The following is a 22,027-nucleotide window of genomic DNA, read 5'->3' on the forward strand; positions in this document are numbered from 1 at the left end:
TCCAGAGATATATCATCAGTAATTTACTATGACCCAGAAAGTTCAACTAATACAGATTTTTCCCTCTCTGTTCTAGTGATCAGTACATATTTAGTTCCATCCAGTTGTACCTTCTTGGCTTCAGCAGTTCACAACTGTCATCAAAATCCAGAGCGATGAATCTCGTCCCCTCTGAATCCTCAAAGAAAGTTCAAATGCCCTTCAGTGTAAATTTAGAATGAGATATTTATTTAATATTGATTTATTTCTAATGAATACTCACATACTATAAGAGAATTTGAGGAAGCCTATAACAAAAACTCATATGCAGCAGGGCAGTGAAAAATGAAGTCACAAAGAGAGATCAAAAACTACAGAGTTCTGATCTCTGTTGGCCCATAGACCCCTTTGAAGATCTGATAAAGAGCTGTGGAATGTCTCCCCAGAAAAGCATAACTATCCAAAATGACACAAGGTTTTGCCAACAACCTTGAAGTCTATCCAGGCACCCTCCCCCCAGGTGTCCTTGAACCCCAGGTCAAGAAACCCTTGTATAGAGAAAGCAAAATCCTGAGGTAAGGTAGTTACTATGCTTGAGCACTGCATTTAACTCTGAGCTTCCTGTCAACTGAGGTTAAAAGATAAACACACAGGGTTACAGAGTTTTCAACATCTAAAAAAGGAAGCAGATGAGTTTACAAAATTATAAGTGAAAGATATAATTTTAAAATGGCAGTGTTTATACAGTTTATGAAAGGATTATTTTATAAAGGGTAATCAAGTAATATAAAGGGATGTAGCATAATTTGATGGAATTCTTTGAAAATCAGCAATTGGAGATAGACTATCTAGGCTAATTGTATTGACTAGCATATTAAATTAGCCACAGTGTCTCATTTCCAGCCCTTCCAGAAAAGAGGGAATTTACTGTATATGTCTTTCTTTAATGGTAGATTTACCCACCTAATATTATTTGATTAAACCTGACATTCATATAATATATTCCCACGAGCACACACCAGCTGAGCAGCAAAGGAGCCTGAGGGCATAAAAAGAAATCGAACTGTGATTAAATATCTGCTATTAATAGGTCATACCATGGAAACTGGCATGTAGATAATGGCAAATAATCACTGTAGGTGCCCACTGCTTCCAACTCAGGCATTTACTTTCTCAAAGGCGCATACCTAACACAATGCTTCCTGCCCCAATTATAGGCAGAAGCAGTATAGGGTAGGGGGTAAGAACAGTCTTTGGAATCAGAGACTGGTTTTCCACCACTTATTAGCTGTGTGACCTTGGGCAAAGTCACTGAACTTCTCTGAGTCTCAGTTTTCTTGTCTGCAAAATAGAATAATAGTGTCAATCTCAGGGCTGCTCCTAGGCTCTACAGGAGTCCTGTGGAAGTATTTGTTTTGTGGGGCCCCTGTCTATATAAACCACTTGAGTCACCTCAAATCAGCATGTCAGTGTCATTCCAGCAGTCCAATCTTCCAAAATCCTGTGAAGCAAATACCACATGGCTAGCAGGGGTGATCTACTTGCCAGGCTGCTCTGCTGGAATTGAGACCTGGTCGTGGGGTCCCAGGACAACCACATAGGCACACATGCTGGAGAATCTTAGAGGATTAAGTCAACCTCAAGCAGATTACTGTAGAGGATTGGAAATACCCCAAAGGCACAGGGCTAGAACAGGGATCCTGCCTGCCTAGGTCTAAGGGGCATACTGGTCTATCTCATAGGATCGCTGTGAAGATTGAATGAGGTAATTTCTGTAAAGCGCTTCATGCAGTGCCTGGCTCGTAGTAAGTCCTCAGTACGTGTGGGGAGTGATTGCTGCTTTTACCATTATTAGCAACAATGCTCACTGCATCTCATGCCCAATCTGGTTTTCTTTCAGTGGATGGCTGCATTGACTGGTCAGTGGATCTCAAGACGTACATGGCTTTGGCAGGTGAACCAGTCCGAGTGAAATGTGCCCTTTTCTACAGTTATATTCGCACCAACTATAGCATGGCTCAGAGCACTGGACTCAGGCTTATGTGGTACAAAAACAAAGGTGATTTGGAAGAGCCCATCATCTTTTCCGAGGTCAGGATGAGCAAAGAGGAAGATTCAATATGGTTTCACTCAGCTGAGGCACAAGACAGCGGATTCTACACTTGTGTTTTAAGGTAAGTGCTGTGTGAAAATATTGCTCAATACCACAGTTGGTAGTCTTTTGATTGGGACTGGAGTGTGTGCAGGTGTGCCTCATGTTGTACAGTGGATGTGTCCTTGAAAAGTTGCAGTGCATGTGGAGCTCCAGTAAATTCAATTCTAATTATTTATTGGAACTACATAGCAAATTCTTATCAAATTTTCATAAAATGGGACTCCCATTTTCTGTATGTGCTCATTTAAATTAGAAAATTTTATGATTTACTTTTTCTGCAACTCCGTCCTTGCCCCAGTGTCTTATATTAACAGTTGTTTTTGCGTTGGCTCAAGGATCTTGTTATCTGACCATGAAAATGACCTGAAGTATCATTGAGACCAAGGTCTCTCCTTTCTTGTTGATGGAAAATAGCTTCAAATGCTGCTGGGAGATCTCTTAGCAAATGAGCTACTGGTGAAATTCTCCATAGAATTTGCATTGTGAATTTGAGTCCACCGTCTGCAAATATTCAACATGGAGCACTGTAAACACATGGTCATCCTGAGTTCCTAGGTACTATACTGGGAAGAATTCACAGATACAATTCCTGTTTGCAAGAATTTTACAGTGAAAAGCGTCTGCTTTATCCATAGGGATTTCACCATATGTCCTTATTTCCCATGCCACCCCAGTGCTAGGATCTAGAATTTCACATAAAGACTGCATTAGGTATTGAAGTAAATAGCTGAGATGACCTTTAAAGCACTTTTCAACTCTGCCATTTTGGGACCCTCTGACCTTGCTCACCGGGACCTGCATTCTATTATTTGATTATACCTTCTTGGAAACGCAGACCCTACCTATTTTTGTCTCCTGTGGACTTTGTCTGATGCCAAAGTTATGTCACCTCTTTGTCAAAAACACATGGAAGCCCCTGGTGAGGCCTTATTGTTCAAAAGGCCAGGAGAAGAGGTGATGTATAAATAACCTTCTCGAATCACTGTTATATGTGTGTGGGGGGGAGTTTTGGGGAAGCAAATGGTGAGTTTAGTCTCTTTGTGGTGGGCAAAAACCCCAGGATACTGGCAGAAATAGCAATCATTCTGATCACACTCTTCCTGATAGTCAATATTTTCACCTACTTGGGCAGCTCTTGGCAAAATTGAAGAGTGAGTGTAATTTAGCTTCAGTGACTGACGCTGTATTCTTTAGCGTGCTGCTGCTCTTTCCCTGCCTACCCCCTCTCCATCCCCATGCTCATTAAATCCTGCCAATCTAAAATAGATCTCTTTTCCTCCCCCTACTCCATTTGCTTTTTATGTTTGCTTTTTGCATTTGTAAATTTAAAATTTTATTTGCAAGGCATCAGCTCACTATATACATGTGCTATCCTTGTAATGAATTATTGAATTAATTATTGCTTACTTCCCCTGCCCTGCTTTTGTCCCGAGTCCTGCTACCTCTCCTCCTCTAGCCCCATTCCCCTACTCTGAGCAATGTTAATAATTGGGTATGTTAATGTTGATAATCCTTGCATGCCTTCTCCTTACTCTTTTCATTATACAAACATATGTACATGGGAATTTTCTCCTCATTGTTTTACGAAATAAAAAGGGAGTTATGTGTTTCTCTGCATTTTCTTTTCTTAGTAAAAATACATAGTGGAAATATTTCCAAGTCAATTGATAAAGAGCTCACTCATCCTTTTAAGTCTATAATACTCTTGTGTTGCTTGAGAGTCTATGATACCACATTTTAGTCAGTCATTTCCCTATTAAAGTGCGTATACTTTGTTTCCAGTTTTTTTGTCCCTACAAAAAGTGCTGTAATAAAAGCCCCCTATTTTCTTGTAAATAAACTTTTAAATTTTAGAACAGTTTTAGATTTACAGAATTATTGCGAAGATGGTACAGAAAGTTCCTGTATGCCCTACACCCATTTTCTCTTATTATTAACATCTTACATGACTATGGTACACCTGTTACAATTAATGAACCAATAATGATACATTATTATTAACTGAAGTCCATACTTTATTCATGTTTCCTCAGATCTTCTTTAATGCCCCTTTTCTGTTCCAGGAGTCCATCTGGGATACCACACTGCATGTAGTTGTCATATCTCCTTAGTCTCCTTTTGGCTGTGGTGGTTTCTCAGACTTTCCTTGTTTCTGAAGACCGTGACAGTTTGAATAGTGCTTTTCAGATATTTTGAAGAATGTCCCTCAATTGGGACTTATCTGATAATTTTTTCATGGTTATATTGGGGTAATGTATTTTTCGGAGGAAGATCACAGAGGTAAAATACTATTCTCATCACATCACATGCCCTATGACTCTTGATATTGACCTTGATCACCTGGCTCGAGGTAGTGTGTGTCTTCCTCCACTGTAAACTTACTCTTTTTTTTCCTCGCTTTTCACACTATCCTCTTTGGAAGAAAGTAGCTATTCATAGCCCATACTTAAGGAGTGGGGAGTTATGCTCCACCTCATTAAGGGCAGAGTATCTACATAAAATTATTTGGAATTCTTCTGCATAGGATATTTGCCTCTTCTCTCCCGTTTATTTATATCAATATGGACTTGGATATTTATGTTCTGGCTTGGATATTTGTTTTCTGGCTCAAATTCTTCCACCTTTGTCCATTGGAAGCTCTTTCAGTTGATACATCTGTCCCTTTGACATAACCTCATTATTGGGGGATTTTTTTTTTTTTTTGTATTTCCTTATATTCCAGCACTATAAGATGTTCCAGGATTATCTTGTATATTTCTTGCCCCCAGTCCTAGAATCAGCCATTTTCCCAAAGAGCCTTGATTCCCTTTCATGGAGAATGGTATTAGAAACCAAGATTTGGGTGCTAGGCACACTACTGGGTTGTTATTGCTTCTAGCCTCTCTCAGCTGACAGCCTATTTGCATTTAAACAAAGCTTTGTTTATTTCACGCACAAGTGGGATTTCCCAATGGCCCTGAAATCTTTTCCTATAGGTGGCCCTTTCTTTCAAGTACCTGTCAGATTGACCTTATTTGTATTTATTGTAGATATCATCTAAGTCAGTGGTTCTCAACTCACATCTAGATCAGTAGAAGCGAAAGGGATGGTATTCTGCTGTGCAGAGACTCAGATTCTGGCATAAGTGGTGACCTCTTTTATTCATGCAGCAGGTCTTAGGGAGTGATTGGGACTGATAGAGGTGGGTAAAATTGTCAATATTATCCCTCATGTGTGCCTTGGTAAGGAAAGTTTGGGAACCACTGATCTAAAGGAAGCAAGAGTCTTTTGTCAACTCAGACATATAGAAATCTCTTCCAGGATGACATAAATGAAGTAGCTAGCATTTGACTATGAATAATAAACATATTTCAGATCTAGTAGTGGCCACTAGCTCCAAATATGTGGCAAGTGAGAAATTCAGTCCGTATAGGTGATTTTATGCCATTGCCAAAGGGTGATATTTATAGTGAAAAAGACTGAAATTGGCAATGTCTATTTTCACCTAAATCCTCAATCTGATACCATTTTAAGGTAATTATGGATTATTTTTTAATGCTTTATTGACCTCATTAAAATTACTCTATTGATTTCACTGTGTTTAAAAACGCGGATATGAAATATTTAGTAATATTCTCCACCTATTTGAATCATAGCAAGAAAAGTTTACTGTTTGTGACCTTTCAGTAGCCAATTACTCATTTTTATGTTTTTCTTTGGCCAGTCTCAAGAGCAATTAGTTGAATTTCTCAGCATGTCAGTGGGTTAGTAATAGAGGAATAGTGGAGAAGTGAGTCATATTTTGCGAGGCAGTGCCAGTCTAAGAATTACTGTCGCCCCCTTTCCCACCCAAATGTTTTCACTGGAGGCACCTTAGTAGGATAAAAATGATGAGAGTAATCTTATTTGACAAAACCCCACAAATCACTTTCTCAATAACTTGGATCAAGGGGTGACTTAAGCTGTGGATAAAGATAGATGTATTCATATAATCCTGAAGTGAATTTACAGATATGGAAAAGAATGATTAAATATCATTGAACATCTGTAGAAACCTGTGTATTTGGGGCTAACAATGGCCAGGTGCAGAGAACCAGTTACAGGTTCAAAACTATCATGCCCATTTACCTCTCCAATGAAGTAAACAGAACAAGGAACACCCTTTTTAAATGGGAACACAATCCAACTATTTTGTTCTTTAATAATCACTGCAATAAATGAGGTTCTTAAAGTCTGAATGCTTCACAAACTGTTTCTAAATGGTTCCTTATTGCATTTATCCAACTCTGAGGTAGGACATTTGCCTTGCTGTTCCTCACGTTTGCCTTATTATTACTCTAACAAAACATCACCAGAAGAGTTGAGGGAGGGTGGAGATATTTGAAACAAGAAATGTCGCATGTTGCTAATTATTAAATCTGTACAATGAGTACATGAGGGTTCATTATATTCTTTTTATTTTTGAGTATGTTTGAAATGTTCCAAGATAAAAAAGAAAAAGAAATGTAAGTTACAGTAATTTTGCCTGATTTTAATGACCCTTAAATGATCATGACCTAAAAGTGCCTATGTGCCATATATTAAACAAGTTTTCTATTTCAGTCAACAAACATTCATTGAACATGTACCAGGGGATTTACTTTATGCTGTATTGCAAGAAAACCTGTGCATTTAAAAAGAAGAGTCTACCTAAGACACTAAAAAATAGCTTTTATCACCTTCCACCCTCCTGCCCTACTCCCCACCATGGTTACTAAGACATTTGCAAGAACAGTGAACATTTCTCATAGTTCAATTTTGACTTAAGTATTGATCCTTGAAAAGTTAATTGTCAACGAGTTGGTTGCCTGGCTAGCAATTTCTAGGAAAGTAGATAGTTTTTTTTGTAGGAAAAATGAGAACCTGGATCTTATACAATTAATTGACCTCAGAAAAGATCAAGATTGTACAGCAGGGTCTTGAGACAGTGGCAATGACTTCTCTGGCCTGTATAGGCTAAAGTGTGATGCAATTAGTTATTTTTTTTCTAGCTATTTTTGGCTATAAGCGGGACTCCCTGATTTACTTATTTTTTGTAGCAATTGTGCATAAAGGAACACATATACAACCTGAAAATACTGTGTTTTTGACCTCCAAAATTTGGTAATTTACTTGTTGACAAAATTATTGGTAACAAATAGCAAAGTAGTGTCAATTGTAATTTATTTTCATTTCAGTGAATTAGATGTGCTGCAATGTTTAGAAATATAACCATACTGTTGTACATTAGCTATGTAATACTTAGAAATGTAACCATTCTATTGTACAATACCTATGGAATTTCAACTCCATTCAGTTTGTTTATTGGCAGGAAGCCTATGTTTACAGTTTAGTCAGCAAGATTACCAGCTCTGTATTAATTAAGGGGTTATAACTGATCATCATAAAATAGGAATTGATTTCAAATAATTATTGATGAGCTATTTAACACTGTTATTCATCTATCTATCTATCTATCTATCTATCTATCTATCTATCTATCTATATTTAGTTCATCCCTTGTATCATTACACAAATTCAATGCCTTTCTGTTTTATGGTTATTTTGCTCATATCAAGGTTTTAACCTGTTGCAGGAGTGGCAAATTCAAAATCTTTTCAGGGTCCAAGAAGGAATGTAATGATTCTGGCAGGCGATCTGAAGCATTCTGGAGTGTTGGAAGCTGTAGCAATCCTTACCATAATCTCATTTTCATGTATTCTGTTCTTGCCACCACCTCTAGCTCACTCTTTCTATGTACCAATTCCAATAATTAATTGACCCAACCCAGCTCATTGATCCCACAATTTTTTCAGGGTCCCTTTCTCTCTTCTCACCTAGCACATTTTAAATTCCGTGATCAATCATTGTAATCACTCCCATATATAAACTCTCGATTCCCTTTAACCCTCTCTCCCTTCATCTTACTCACTTGTGAAAACAATAACACTGTTTAAACCTAACTCTACATCTATGATTATACTAGCATCCTTGCAGCTGAACTTGACTGAAGGACAATATATAATTGACTGGTCTCATTTTAAATTCATCATCATGAACCTCCAATGGACCCTTAATGATGCCAAGTAGTCTTAGTGTATATTCTTGGTCCATTCAGTCTCCTGTCCGCCTAGATGACTATTTCACATTGTCTGCTCTCCTCAAGCCTCTAATATCTCCTCCTCTTGCTTGCCATTTCACTGAAAAAAATTGAAACAATTAGGAGAGAAATTCCACTACATCTACCTGCCTATTGGCATTTGTACCTACCTACTCTGCCTTCAAGTCTGTTACCATTGATGGACTGGCCTTGCTGTTCCTATGTAAGGCCAATCACTTGTGCACTAGGTCCCATCCCTATTTGCCTACTCAAGGATATCACCTGAGCAATTTTCTCATCTCTTTCCTGTATCATGGAATTTTCTATTTCTACCGGATCCTTTCCATCAGTATACACATAGGTCAATATTTACACCATCTAAAAAAGTCCTCTTGACTCTACTTCCCCTGCCAGCCACTCCCCCTATTTCCTTGCTCCTGTTTGCAGCAAAACTATGTCAAAGAAACTATTGTCTGCACTCACAGTCTTGAGCTCATCTCCACTAATTCTTTATTAAACAAATTCCAATCAGAATTTTACTTTCACTACTCCATCAAAATTGCTCTTATCAAAGTTTCCAATGACCTCAACAATGCTAAATCCAGCGGTCAGGTCAATTGTCACTCCTCCTTTTACTTGATCTGTGCATTTGGCGCAGTTGATCTCCTCCATCTTTTTGATATGTGTTCTTTACTTAACTTCCAAAGAATCACACTCTCCTAGAGGAAGACATGACCTCTTAATGTTAGAGGGCCCTGTGGCTTGGTCCTTATTTTTTTTTCATCTCTATTCACAGTCACTCGTTCCGTAATCTGTTTATATAGTCTTATAGTTTTATATGCCATCTGTACACTGATAACTCCAAAATGTATACCTTCCAAGCCCGGATCTCTCTCCCAAAATGCACTCTTTTATCCAACAGACTTTTTAGCATCTCCACTTGGTGTCAAAACCTGTATGTCCAAAACTGAACTCTTGATCTTCCTCTTGCCTTACCATGAGTTCCTAGAAAACAAACCTTGTAGTAAAAGCTAATGTGTATTGGAGAGTGTAATCCTAGGGAAATAAGAGTGAAGGAAAAGGGAAGTGAGGCAAGGGAGGAGGGACGATATTTCAAGATGGTTGATTCAGGATGAGAAATGGGCAAGAATTTATCTCTCAGCTCCCATCTCCCACTGATCACGGGGTTATCCCACAGGGTCTTAACTCTCTCAAATTTTGGGGATTGCACGGGCTGTGGCTTCCATACCACTGCTACCACCCTGGTCCGGGACATCATCTCTTATCTCTATTGTTGCAATAAACTCCTAATTGATTTCTCTGCTTTACCACGTCTCCCCTCAATCTAAACTTAATATGGTAGTCTGAGTGATTTTTTAAAAACATAAGTCATATATGTCTCTGTTCTGCTCAGGACCTTCCATTGGCTTCCCATTTCATTTGGAATAAAAGCTAAGTCCTTACTAGGGATCAAAAGGCCTGATGTGATCTAGACTCTGGTACCTCTCTAACTTACTATTTTCCCATTCTTCTCTCCGTTGCTCACTCTGTTCTAGCCGCTCTGACCTGCTTGCTGTTTCTCAAACATGACAGGTATACTCCAGCCTTAGGGTCTTTGCACTGGTTGTTCCTTCTGTCTGGAATGCTTTCCTCTCCTATATCCATATGACTAATTCCCTCATTTCCTTCAATTGCACAATTTCCTCTATTCTAACCTTATCAGTGGGTCTTCCTTAACTATCTTATTTATAATTTTAAGATTGTCTTCCACTCAGTCCCCATCCTCTGTACTCCTGATACTTCTTACCTCACTCTTAATTTTATCTATAGTAATTATCACCTTTTGTGATATATACACTTTACTGATTTATCATATTTATTGTTTATTTTCCATCTCCTCATGCTAAAATGTAAGTTCCTTAAGGACAGGAATCTTTGGGGTTTTTTGGTTTGTTTGTTTACTGATATATCTCAAGAGCCTAGAACAGTGTATGGCACATAGTAGATGCTCAATAAATAATTATTGCACGAATGAATGAGCTATGTCTCAGTTAAGGTCAGGCAGCCACATGACAGACCAAATCATTGTTACCATATGGAAATATAGCCCCAATATTGCCAGATATCCTGATTTTTAAAGAAAAAATTGAAATCCGAATATTTATGTGAAATTTCCCCAATTTTTAGTTGTCTGGGCTCCCCTCCCATAAAAGTCCCTTCTTGGATTCAACTAGTGGACGACCATTTCCAAACTCTGAATTACTAGGTTCTGACTCCAACGTTAACCTAGGGAGTGATGGTATATTATAGCTGTGTGATATGTGTCTTGCTTTCCTCACCTAGAAAATGAAGATTCATTTGTTTATTCAACTTAAGATATTTTGAATGCTGGCTTTAGGAGTTTGGTATATAGCATTGAACAAGACAGATTAAAATTCCCACTCTCCTGAAACTTAATCTTCTAAAATGGGGTAAACATACAAATAACAAATACATTCACAAGACTACATTGGATAATGCTTATGGTGAGAATAAAAAAGGGTCATATTACAGGAGTGACTGGGAGGCCATTTTTGGTTGACTGGTAAAGAAGGGCCCCCAAGAGAAAGGGACTTATAAGCTGAGACCGGCATGACAGGAAGGAACAAGCCTTGTCACGATCTACAGGAACAGTGTTCCAGTCAGAGTGAACAGCAAGTGCAAAGGTCATGAAAACAAGAGCAGGCTTGTTATATTCAAGTAAGCTAAAGAAGGACAGTCTGGATAAAATACAGTGAGCTGAGGGAAAATGGCACTGAATGAAGCTGGAGAGGCAATCAGAGGCCAGATCCTGTTGCATATTGTGGGCCAGGATAAGAAGCTTATTCTTATTAGCAATCAGAGGCAAAAGTAGAGCGTTGTATTTTAAGCTGAGGAGTGACATGATCAGATTTCCCTGTGAAAAGATCACTGGCTGCCCTGATGAGAATGGATTGTAGGGAGACAAGCAAGAAGACCAAGTTGGAAAGCAATTATTTTAGTTGAGGAGATACGTGATGGTAAGCTTGGATTCAGGTGGTAGTTATGGAGATGGGGAGGAGTGAATGGATTCTAGATATGTATTGAAGGATGAGCTGACAGGACATACTGATGCACTGGATGTGAGAAATGGGAGAAAGAGTTGAATAAAGGATGACTCCTGTTTTTGACTTAAGCAACAGTGTGAATCATGGTGCTATTAACTGAGAGAGAGAAGACTTAGAGAGGAGCAAAGATAATAGTGTCTACCTCAGGGAATGCTGACAAGCACTTAGCACCAATGCTGACATAGAGTAAGCACTCAACGCATTATCTCTTATTTCTACTTTTACTAACACTACCACTATTATTACTAGCTATGATTTTTTAGCCCTTGTTATATGGCTGACACTGTGATCATCCTCAATAACCCTATGAGGTAGGTCATATTATTGAAGATGATAAAACTGATACTCAGAGAGGTTAAAGAACTCGCTCAGTGAAACGTGGCTAGTAAATGGTGGACCTGAGACTTGGACTCAGGTCTATCCAGTTCACACACATAATCTTTCTCTACTGTCTCTTCTTTTATTCCCTATTTTTACTGTTCTTCATAGGTATCTGTATATCACAACAAAGGAGATATGGTTCATTCCTGCCCGTATAAAGTTCTGTGATTCTGTTTTCAGTTTCCACAATGTACAATATTGTCTGGTGATGCGGATGGAATTCTACTGATTGAAAATGGGCAACAGAGGACAGGGCAATAGAGATTCTAAGTTCATAAGTGAGGATCAAGTTAAAGCAGGAATTTCCAGAGATAAAACTAGACTACTTGTCTTTCAAAGTTTGAAACACTTTGTGATCATTTGCCAATTGCCAAATATTCTGCACAAGTACTTAAAAGTTGTTTTTTACCAAAGAAAAGAGATGGAGAAACCTTGCGGGAAGTATATCCTTAACTGACTCTTTTTGTCTGTTTACTCTGACTCTCAAACGTCTACGATATAAGATTGATGATGAATCAATCAGAGAAGTATATACATCAGTATATGACAAAGTGCTAGAATGAATATGATCAGGTGTTATAAATGTATGATTATGTTTTTCAAGAACTCATTGTATGAAACTGCTTCCTTCCTTCACCCTAAAGGTGAAATATTTCATAGTGTCAGAAAAATGAGGGTGCGTTCCTTCCTAACTACAGTTTTTTTGTTTTTGTTTTTGTTTCTTTTTAATAAAAGGGATATTTTTTCAGCCAATATCATTTCAAGTGTCAGGTATCTATTAGTCACCAAACAAATATTTATTGAGCACCTATTCTGTGAAGGTACCAAAAAGGCCAAAGTGAATGACAGGGCTCCTGCTTTCTAACAGATTAAAAGATGATTTGGGACATGTATACAAATTACAGTCACACAAGTATACTCAAGTAAAAGACAGGATCTCGTCTGGTTCAGCATAGAATTGTACCCTAGGAAACAGTCCAGTAACTAAACATAATTTTACAAGTTTGAATATTTAAGTCTTTACTGTGGGCCTTTCAAAAACATCAAGGGGGGGCGCCAATTTGTAACCCCCAGCAACATTTAAAATTATCTTTTTGGAGGCCAGCCCAGTGGCATAGTAGTTAAGTTTGCATGCTCTGCTTCGGTGGCCCAGGGTTCGCAGGTTCAGATCCTGGGCACAGACTTAGTACCACTCATCAAGCCATGCTGTGGTGGCATCCCACATAAAATAGAGGAAAATTGGCAACAGATGTTAGCTCAGGGCCAATCTTCCTCATCAAAAAAAATCAAATGAAATAAAAATTATCTTTTCACATTACTTTCACGCTATCTCTTAGACACTGCAGCTGCCCAGAAACCTCTCTTATCACTCCTCATTCTCATTCCTAACTAAATAACTCACTCTGGAATGCATCCTCTGCAAATTTTTCCTCTTTTTCAATCCTCTCTTGCTTGTTTTTTCCTTACAAGAAGCTCTTGCTCCCCTTTGCAATGTAATTTAAACTAGCATTGCTCCTTATAATTTTTCAGCTCTTTCTGCCCATTACACCTATTCTGTACAATAAAAGACCAGGAACTGATCTGACATACCAAGAATCTGCATACAAGTTGCTGGATTTGGCGAGACCCATACAGCCAAAAAGAGGATTATTTTTAGGGGGTGGGGAGAAGGGAACAGCTGCCAACACTAAATGAATGACTTTTATCCTATCACACGTGAGAGAAAGTGAAAATGCTATAAGAAAAATAGAGATAAAGTAGCAGTAGAGAGTAAGGAAAATAGCTTTCAGCTTACAGAATCAGTGATGTTTGAGATGGTGCTTGAGGAGCTAAGCAGGTGGCGATAGTAGAGGCCTTCCCAGGCAGATGGAACAATGTCCAAGGGCAGGAAGGCAGTAAAACATGGGTTGTGCACAGGGAAAAACAGGATGGTCGGTTTGGCTGGAACTTGGGTTCATCAAGGCCTTTTTTCTGAATATGAACCTAACAATAAATAACCCTTGTTTTATGGAGGTTTCAGATATATTTAAGACATTGTCCAATTCTTAGAAAAGAAGCTACAAGATACAACTAATGAGCATCTTAACTTGCAGTCAGATAACAAGGCACATTTTTAGCAGATGATATTTCCATAGAGAAAATGTATGTTTAAAAAGGGTAAATTCCCGCCTATGACTCTACCCTAATTAATGAAAGGAAATGCTGCTGAGCTCAGCACTGTCAGTCAGAACATGCACTCCAACGTTTTTTCTCAGCGGTAGCGATGAATTCACACAGAGCCATCCCTACTCTCTCACCACTGAAGAGGGATCCACCTTGGCATGATAGCTGGTTAAGGTTTGGCGGGTACACTTTGTATCTATGACTATGAAAGAGAAAAGCTGAGTAGGAGGGTGACGTGTAGTTGCACCCCAAGGCCTTGATCTCGTTAAAACAAGACCTGGGTTAACACTAATCTACACACACTCATTTCCAGACCAGATCATGTTATTTAATACTAAGGCAATATACACTTACCTGGTTAGAGAGATGCCATATACATTTTTTATTTTTCAGCACCATAACCCTGCTCCCTTCCAATACCTTCCTCTGACTCCCCATAAGTAAAAGTGGTTTGGCCATGTTTCATATGTGCATTCACCTCTTTTGCTCTCTCCTTTTGTCCCCTCTTTTTTAACTGGGACTAAACCATACCCCTGGATGACCCCCTAGCACACTTTACACACACATAGAGCAGACTTTCCATACATGTTGGTTGCAGCTTACTGGCTGGAACCCTCTGGTCACTAGCATCTGGAGGTTTTTAATTTGGCCACATGAACCCTTTCGTTTTCTAATAAGTTTTACCAATAGAAACAGAAATAGATAGCAGGAAGACAATTATTATGAGATGACAGTGCAAAGAATGATGCTGGGAAAATCAGTATTTTACAGCAGTGTGCAAAGTCGCAGAAAATTCTGATTTTTAAGACATTTAGGGAAGTTTCCTATTAGGTAATGTCTTTGTACAAACACTCTGGCAAACTTTTCACTTTAATCCCACATGACAGAAAGCAAGGATGAAAAAGCATTGTTGTTTCTAAATAAAATATGGCCTATTTTTACTTTCCATTATTTTAGAAACAGGTGGAGCCAAGTTTGATTTCCCAGCATGTGGACAGGTCATTCCCTTTAACTACTTTGCTTGCCATTATCTCAAATAGCAAGCCCAGAGAGGATCACTATCGTTTCTCTAGAGGTAAAAAAAATCACCAGTTTTGACTAAGACATTGGCCCCTGTGAAATTTCCGTCTCCTTCCCTTGCCCATTAAAGCTGGATCTTCTTCAAACGACATTGTTTTTAAAGCTGTCTTGTTCAGCCAGACCTGGTGGTCTAGTGGTTAAGATTCAGTGCTCTCACCACCACAACCCGGGTTCATTTCCTGGTCAGGGAACCACACCACCATCTGTTGTCTGTCTGTTGTCATACTGTGGAGGCTGCCTGTTGTTGTGATGCTGAAAGCAATGCCACTGGTATTTCAAATACCAGCAGGGTCGCTCATGGTGGACAGGATTCGGTGGAGCTTCCAGGCTAAGGTAGACTAGGATGAGAGACCTGGCCACCCAGTTCTGAAAATATTGGCCATGGAAACCCTATGAATAGCAGCAGAGCGTTGTCTGATAGAGTGCTGGAAGGTGAGAGGATGGTGCAAAAAGAGTGGACAGGGCTCAGCTCTGCTGTCCACAGGGTCCTGGAGCCTGGAGTTGGGATTCTGACTCAATTTGAGGGCACTAACAACAACAAAATCTCTTTAGCTGCCCATCTCACTAAGCATGCTAGCTCAAGGGCTCAAAGGCCAAGTCAGATCACCTCAGTTGGATTTGTTGAGGATATTTAGTGACCGAAGTGGAATTAATTTTAGTTTATTAAATCCTTTCCTCTGGACTTACAGAGAAAAACTTTTAAAATGGGTATACCACATGCATTCATGAAAATGTCAATATCTCTCCTTAGTCCTACCAAACATAAAACCCCAAACCAAACAAACAGACTGAATCTTTTACTGAAGAGAATATTATGAAAACAAGTTGTAACACAGAGATCTGTGTTTGGTACCCCTCCTGGAACCACTCCCTTCCTTTCCAGTGCCCCCTCCTAGGCTCCCACTGCTTTACCCTTTGGCTTTCTTTCAGTTGAACCCTATCCCAATGGACAATGGAGTCCTCTGTGCAGCTTGATGAGCCTTTCCTTCCCCTCCCTGACTCTCCACCCCCAGTTATTCCTAAATCTGCCATTGCCCAAAAGCCCACAGCCCTACCCAGACCTGCTGTCCTCATTCACTCTCAGGTGCTTTGTCTAAGGGACAAACAGGCAGGAGCCCTCTTGTCTTCCCACCCCCTTGTAACACAGATCAGTCTCTGCTCTCCCCTCCTTTGTCATAGAGGAAGAGGTGGCCTTTCCAAACCTAGCCAAGTCAGTAAATTAACTTCCTTTTCCTTTTTGTATATTTGTGAACATTTAATTATTTTGCTTTCACAACACAGAAGTATATAAAGAAGCAAAAGCCCTCTATCTTACTGCTCCTACCCTACTTCATTTTTCTGAAGGAAAAAAAGGTTTTCCTCACCTTTTCTATCTTACTCAACTTTAGATCCGTAATATAAAGCAAACATAAACCTATATATCTACATACCATACATATACACACTTACAGAATTGTAGGGGGTATTTTATTTTACAAAAAACAAAAGGGATCCTGTCATAGGACATCTTTTTCATTGAGCAGTACCATGGATGTGCCTCCAGTACAGTCTGCAGGATCTACCTCATTCTTTTACATATTTCTTGCGTTTTCAAGCTTTCTTCAGCTATCTCCTTCCTCATGGCTGAAGTTTCTCCCATATTCAAAAGAACCCTCTCTCAGCCATGCATCCCACCTCACTCCTTCCCTCCGCAGCCAGAAGTCCTTGAAGGGAAGCCTCCCTCACTGAGTGCACATCCTCAACCCTTGCAGTTTGCCTTCTGCCCCTCCTGTACCCAGACCTGCTCAAAGATCGAAAGTGAACGCCAGACCCAGTGGGCACTTTTCACCTCCTATCTTAGGGGCCCCCTGCAGCCCCGGGCACTGCTGAGCACACTCCCCTTGCAACTCTCTTCCCTCTGTTCTGACTACCGCTACATGCCTCATTGCCTCCATGGTTCCCAATCAGGGACGATTTTGCTCTCCTGTGGGCATGTGACAATATCTGGAGATAATTTTGGTTGTCACAGTTAGGGGGCGATGTGCTCCTGGCCTCTACTGGGTTCTGAGGCCAGGGTTCTGCTGAACGTCCTACAGTGTACTGGACAGCCCCCTGCAACAATTATCCAACCTCAAGTGTCAAGAGTGCTGGGTTTGGGAAACCTGGCTCTAGAACTGTAGAAATGAGCCCAAGAACACTTCTGACAAGTGCAGGTTAGGGATCTTGCCGGTGTGTCCCTCAGACAAAGCACTGGAGAGTGAATGAGGACAGAAGGTCGGGGTGGGGGTAGGGGCTTTTGGGCAATGGCAACCATCCTGATGTTTGTCCACACCTGCCCCAACAGGAGAGAGCCCAAGGTCACATCCAGCCGCTGCAGAGATGTCCCAGGTCTATGTCAGCTTCAGTCCCTAGGTCCTCAGTCTCCAGGTGATGTCCAGGGCTCCTCTAGTTATCTCAGTCTGGTCCAGGTGTGAATCCTCACCATCCTGCCACCTGCAGGATAAACCACACATTTAGCCCCGCTCAAGACATCTTCTCGTCATCAGAGGGGGAGATGCAGACCATCCTCCCCACTCCCCCTTTCCCAGTTTACCCCCTCCCTCTGGAAATTGATTTCCCAGTGGGATATGTTCTATTGCACATTTCTGAATCCACTGAGGGCTTTGTAGCCAGACTCCCCTCCTACTATTGTCCTGGTGGTGGGCTGGGGGAGAGAATCCCTCAGGATGGCACCATGCTTTGGTCTGTGGTCTAGCCCAGCCCACCTTTAGGCACCGTCAGTTGCTGACTCACCTCCTTGGCTGTGGCGTGAGTTCCTTGATCAGATCTGACTGTCCCCAGTTCTGCTCCCTGGGCACTGGGGAGGCTTCTCCTGTCATGGGGCTGAAGAGCCATAGCAGTCCTCGCCTGCAGCTGGTGCTGGCATCCTCTGTATGCAGCCCTGAGGGATTCCCTTAGAGGTGGCACATCTCTGCTGTGGTGTAAACCCGGTTTGCCCCAGGCCTGTTTTGATTGTTTCTTGTGATATAAGTTGCTGAGAACATGAAAGAGCTTCCTGTCTAGTTCATTCCTGGAGACTCTGGGGATCCAGGAATCCCCACTACCTGGCACACCCTGAGGACCTCCGCAGCCAGGTCCAACATTTTCTTTGATGGTCTGGGGTTTTCAACTGTTCTTCTGGTGCCAATTTCTGTCTTGGAAATAATCTGGTTGCCCAGAACAGGAACCCGCTCAACTTAGCTTCAAGAAAAGGGGATCTGTGTAAAGTGGCTTTTCACAAAGCACAATTTTAGAAAGTGGAAACATGGCCAGGCCGTCACTCTCTCCATCTCTGTGGTCACAGGATCAACTCCTCTCTGCTTCTCTGTGCCCGTGTGCTCCCTGGGACCTCATAATGTCATCCTCTAAAAGCACTTGGCCTCTGTAAAGCACACGGTTCTGCTCCCCCACAGCCAGGGTCAGGCCTCGGCTGTGGCCTCAGTGTTCATGGCTCTGACCTTGACCCCAACTCCAAGTGACCCATTGTTTCATTTCCCAACACCATCCTGACTTTGGCATCTGCCTCTCTATTCAGATTGTCTAGTGTGAGAATCTGTTTTGCTCAGGATGGGTCAAATGCCCACTCCTGCTCCCATCATCTATAGCCTAGGTGGGGGAGGGAGTGGGTCGTTATATATATACATAGCTGCCCTGGTCCACCAGATACCAGGGCGGGGGGAGAGAGACACAAATAGAAGCTGCAGCACTTCTGGGGTGTGGAATGCCAATGCTCTGGAATGCAAAGGGAGTCATCAAACGTGTCTCTATGTCTCTCTCCCCGCAGCCCCCTAACCTATACCCTCCCCAGTGGCCACCTCACACCCCACCTCCCATCCCACTTCCCACTTCTCTCACAAACCAGTTGCCCCATCCCCCCACCCACCCATTCCCCCGCAAACCCTCCCCTACCTCTCCCCCTCCCTCTGAAAATTGATTTCCCATTGGGATATGTTTCTGTTCTGTTTCACATTTTTGAATTCAAGGGTTTTGTAGCCAGATTCCCCTCCCGCAGCGGAAGCAAGTCTCCCTCCGTGAAAAATTCACGGCCTTACACCAAGGGCAGTCCCAATCCCCGGGCCTGCGAAATACTGGAGGTCTTCTCTGCTGGTGGGCATCGAAGTCTCTCCTGTCTCTTTGGGATTGAGGCTCTATACCCTGAGCCCCATTAGACCCTAAGGTAACACTAGAGGGCCCCCAGTGGGGAGCCGTCTGAGATGGAGCCCCTGCTGTGAACATTGCTGCTGGTGGGGATGCTGTGGCTGAGTCTGGGAATGGGAGTAAGGGGCATGTGAAGGGGTATGTGAATGAGGCCGGGAGCTGCACAGGAAGGGATGCTGGGGAGACTCTGGACCTGGGCTTCATGGTCTCAGAGAAATAAAACATGGCTGTTTCCGCAGACCTGAGACCTCCCTCCCTCTGCCTGCCAGAGGGGTAATTATTCTGCTTCACAGCTCCAAGAACCTGCAGGAGGCCTCCACCCAGCTCTTTTGTGGCCTCTTCCCTTTCCTCATCCTTCTCCTGTCTTCCTCCTCCTCCTATAGCACCAGCAACGGTGGCAGTAGAAGCAGCGGCTGCCCCAATCTCCTGTTCCTTCTCACCTGCTCCTTCTGTCCCAGCCCCACTGGCAGTGGCCAGGCCTGGCGCTGCTGCGACCTGCTCCCGGGGAGACCCTAGCTCCTGGAAAGAAGTGGGCAAGGTTGAGACCAGTTCTGGAGGCAGGGAGGGGGGCAGAGGGCAGAGAGAGGAGACGGGGCAGGGACTAAGTCCGGGTAAACTTACAGCCCGGAGGAGCTTCCACTTCAGGAGGTCCCTTTCCTTCCGCATCTCTGCCAGGTTGGCCTGTGTCTGCCGCAGCCGAAAGGCTGCCTCCTTGCGCTCCATCTCCTGCTGAGCTGTGAGCTTTTTCAGTTCTGAGGTCAAGTCCTCCGCAGTGGACTTATGCAGTTTGGTGAAGTCCTGCAGCCACTGCACCCTGCGCTCCTGTAACTGGCCCTGCCTGCAGGTGAAGCGCACGCCCAGGGCCAGACCGCTCCAGGCACAGGCCTCTTTGGCCTCGCTGGGCACCGCACTGTCCTCCAGGATGGCCCTGAGCTTGTCTTCCACCTCTTCCCAGGACAGGGATATATTCTCGAGGTAGAACTCAAGGCCTTTTTCGTGCGCGGCTATTTTCTCGTTGATGAAGGCCACCACCTCACCATGCTGGAACCCACCACAGGGGTCATCAGGTTTCAAGGCCATGAGAGCTGAGGGCCTCAGCGGCTTAACTGGCCCTGTGGGGATGAATCAATCAGTTGTCCCCTACCCCCCTCTATAGCCCCTCCCTCTCCCTTGGTCTCCTCCCGTCCATTGCCCTTCCCCTCCCCCCGCAGACCATTGTAAAGACCCCTGACTGGCTTGTTCCACCCTAGAACACCTCACCTCTCCAGCCAGGGCCAGAAAAGGTGCAGGCCGACCACGTCCACCTACCACGGCCGAAGACAGTGAAGATCCTCGTCTCTCTGGGGTCTCTGAGGAAAGGAAGCCTCCGCGCCAACCGTCGTCCCAGAGGTGTTTACCCTGGGACTGTTCCAACTTCCAGAGACAGCAGGGGTGGGAGGGAATGCAAAAGGAAGGCCCCTCCCCCCCCCCACCTCGAGACATAAGGGAACTTAGTATCCTGTTGAAAGTGCTTAAAGGTGGGAAGAAATAGGAGTGGTAAGAAAAGACTCAGAAACACGTAAAGTGCTTGTAATCAAGTACAAAAAGTCCCACTCACCCCGCCCCCTACCATAATGGTTTGTCTCATACCAGGGACCCTCCCCTCCTAGAGACGGAATGTTCTAGAACAGGTAACAGCCCCAACCTCTCAGTGGCCTCTGGCGCCCCCCGCCCCGGAGGAAGACTGTAGCTCCTGTTGTAGACGTTCCTGAATTCTAATACGAAAGTCAGTAAACTATTTCTCTAAAGGGCCAGGTAGTAATTATTAAGGCTTTGTAGGCAAAAGATTTCTGTCCCAATGACTTATAGCACAAAAACAGACATAAACAATACTTGAAGAAATGACTGTGGCTATGTTTCAGTAAAACTTTATTTACAAAAATAGGCAGCTGGCAGGATTTGGCCTGTAGTTTGCCAACTCTTGATCTAAATTTATATTTCCTGCATGTCCCAAAGACATCCAAAATCCAAATGTCTGTAATATAACTCACCCTTTACCCCAAGAGATGATTCTCCTCCTATATTCCTATGAAGTAGAGAAACTTCAAAATCATCAACCCCTCCTTCCTTTACTAACATATCAAATTGGTCACCAAATCTTGTTGCTATGACCTCAGAAAATTCTTTGATATCCAGTCTTATTTAGGGAATGCCCATGTGGCTTCCTAAATAATGTCCTTGACTTTAATCTCTTTCTAGTTCCTAATCTCTTCCTAATCTTTCCTATGATCATGCTACTTTCAAACTAAAAGGTGTTTGATGGCTTCCTGTGACACACTTCTTGGCCTGATGGTAGAATTTCACCCTGGTCTACCTTTCTAATTTAGCTCTTTTCATTCTCTTCTCACCCATCATTCATGTACCCAAGAGACTAGCCATGCGGTGATACACTCATTTTGGGTTTTAATTTATTTTTCCATGTGAAAAATCAGAAATTCATTATTTTATTATATGAGCATTATATTCTGTTCTATGAGCTACATTGAAAAAGACAACATTTCTTCTTTAAGGATCTTAATGTTAGGTAGTGAGAGAAAAATAATAAATCAGCACTAAAATATTACCTGAGAAGGTGGTTAAATTCCAGAGGTATAAATCCCACTGTTTTAGTTCTCTTTTAAATGGTTATCTTGTATTTTCTTTCCATTTCAATTTGTGAATATTGTTTATCATCCTTCAGTGGGAAAGGTTCATGTTTTGTCTATTATAGAGTTATTTCTACAGATAGAGCATTCAGGAAATAATGTAGAAACTGGAATGGTGAGGAAAGAGGGAAGATACTGGAATCAAGGAGACCCACTAGAAGGATGCCGCAGTAATTCAACTTGTAAA

General features: G+C 42.1%; 2 protein-coding genes across 2 annotated transcripts in view; one reads left to right on the plus strand and one right to left on the minus strand.

Moving 5' to 3' along the window:
* Positions 1-22,027, plus strand: part of IL1RAPL2 (interleukin 1 receptor accessory protein like 2) — a 969,697-nt gene that overhangs the window by 491,036 nt on the left and 456,634 nt on the right. The window contains exon 4 of the mRNA XM_070605106.1: positions 1,880-2,153. Within this exon, the coding sequence (XP_070461207.1) occupies positions 1,880-2,153 (274 nt within the window). The remainder of the gene's footprint in view (positions 1-1,879; positions 2,154-22,027) is intronic.
* On the minus strand, positions 18,479-20,518 carry TEX13A (testis expressed 13A). The gene is made up of 3 exons (XM_070603959.1): positions 20,465-20,518; positions 19,778-20,268; positions 18,479-19,675 (listed from the first exon to the last, which is right to left on the minus strand). The coding sequence occupies exons 2-3, from the start codon at positions 20,234-20,236 to the stop codon at positions 18,977-18,979; spliced, it is 1,158 nt and encodes a 385-aa protein (XP_070460060.1). The 5' UTR covers positions 20,237-20,268; positions 20,465-20,518; the 3' UTR covers positions 18,479-18,976.

The sequence above is a fragment of the Equus przewalskii genome, chromosome X (genome assembly GCF_037783145.1).
Source record: "Equus przewalskii isolate Varuska chromosome X, EquPr2, whole genome shotgun sequence".
NCBI lineage: Eukaryota > Metazoa > Chordata > Mammalia > Perissodactyla > Equidae > Equus > Equus przewalskii.

What these genes read in the sequence shown, in the direction of transcription:
- TEX13A (XM_070603959.1), bottom strand. Translation starts at nt 20,236, where the DNA reads ATGGCCTTGAAACCTGATGACCCCTGTGGTGGGTTCCAGCATGGTGAG. An exon ending in AGTGGAAGCTCCTCCGGGCT is followed by an intron (nt 19,676 to 19,777) that starts GTAAGTTTACCC and finishes ACTTCTTTCCAG; the next exon opens with GAGCTAGGGTCTCCCCGGGA.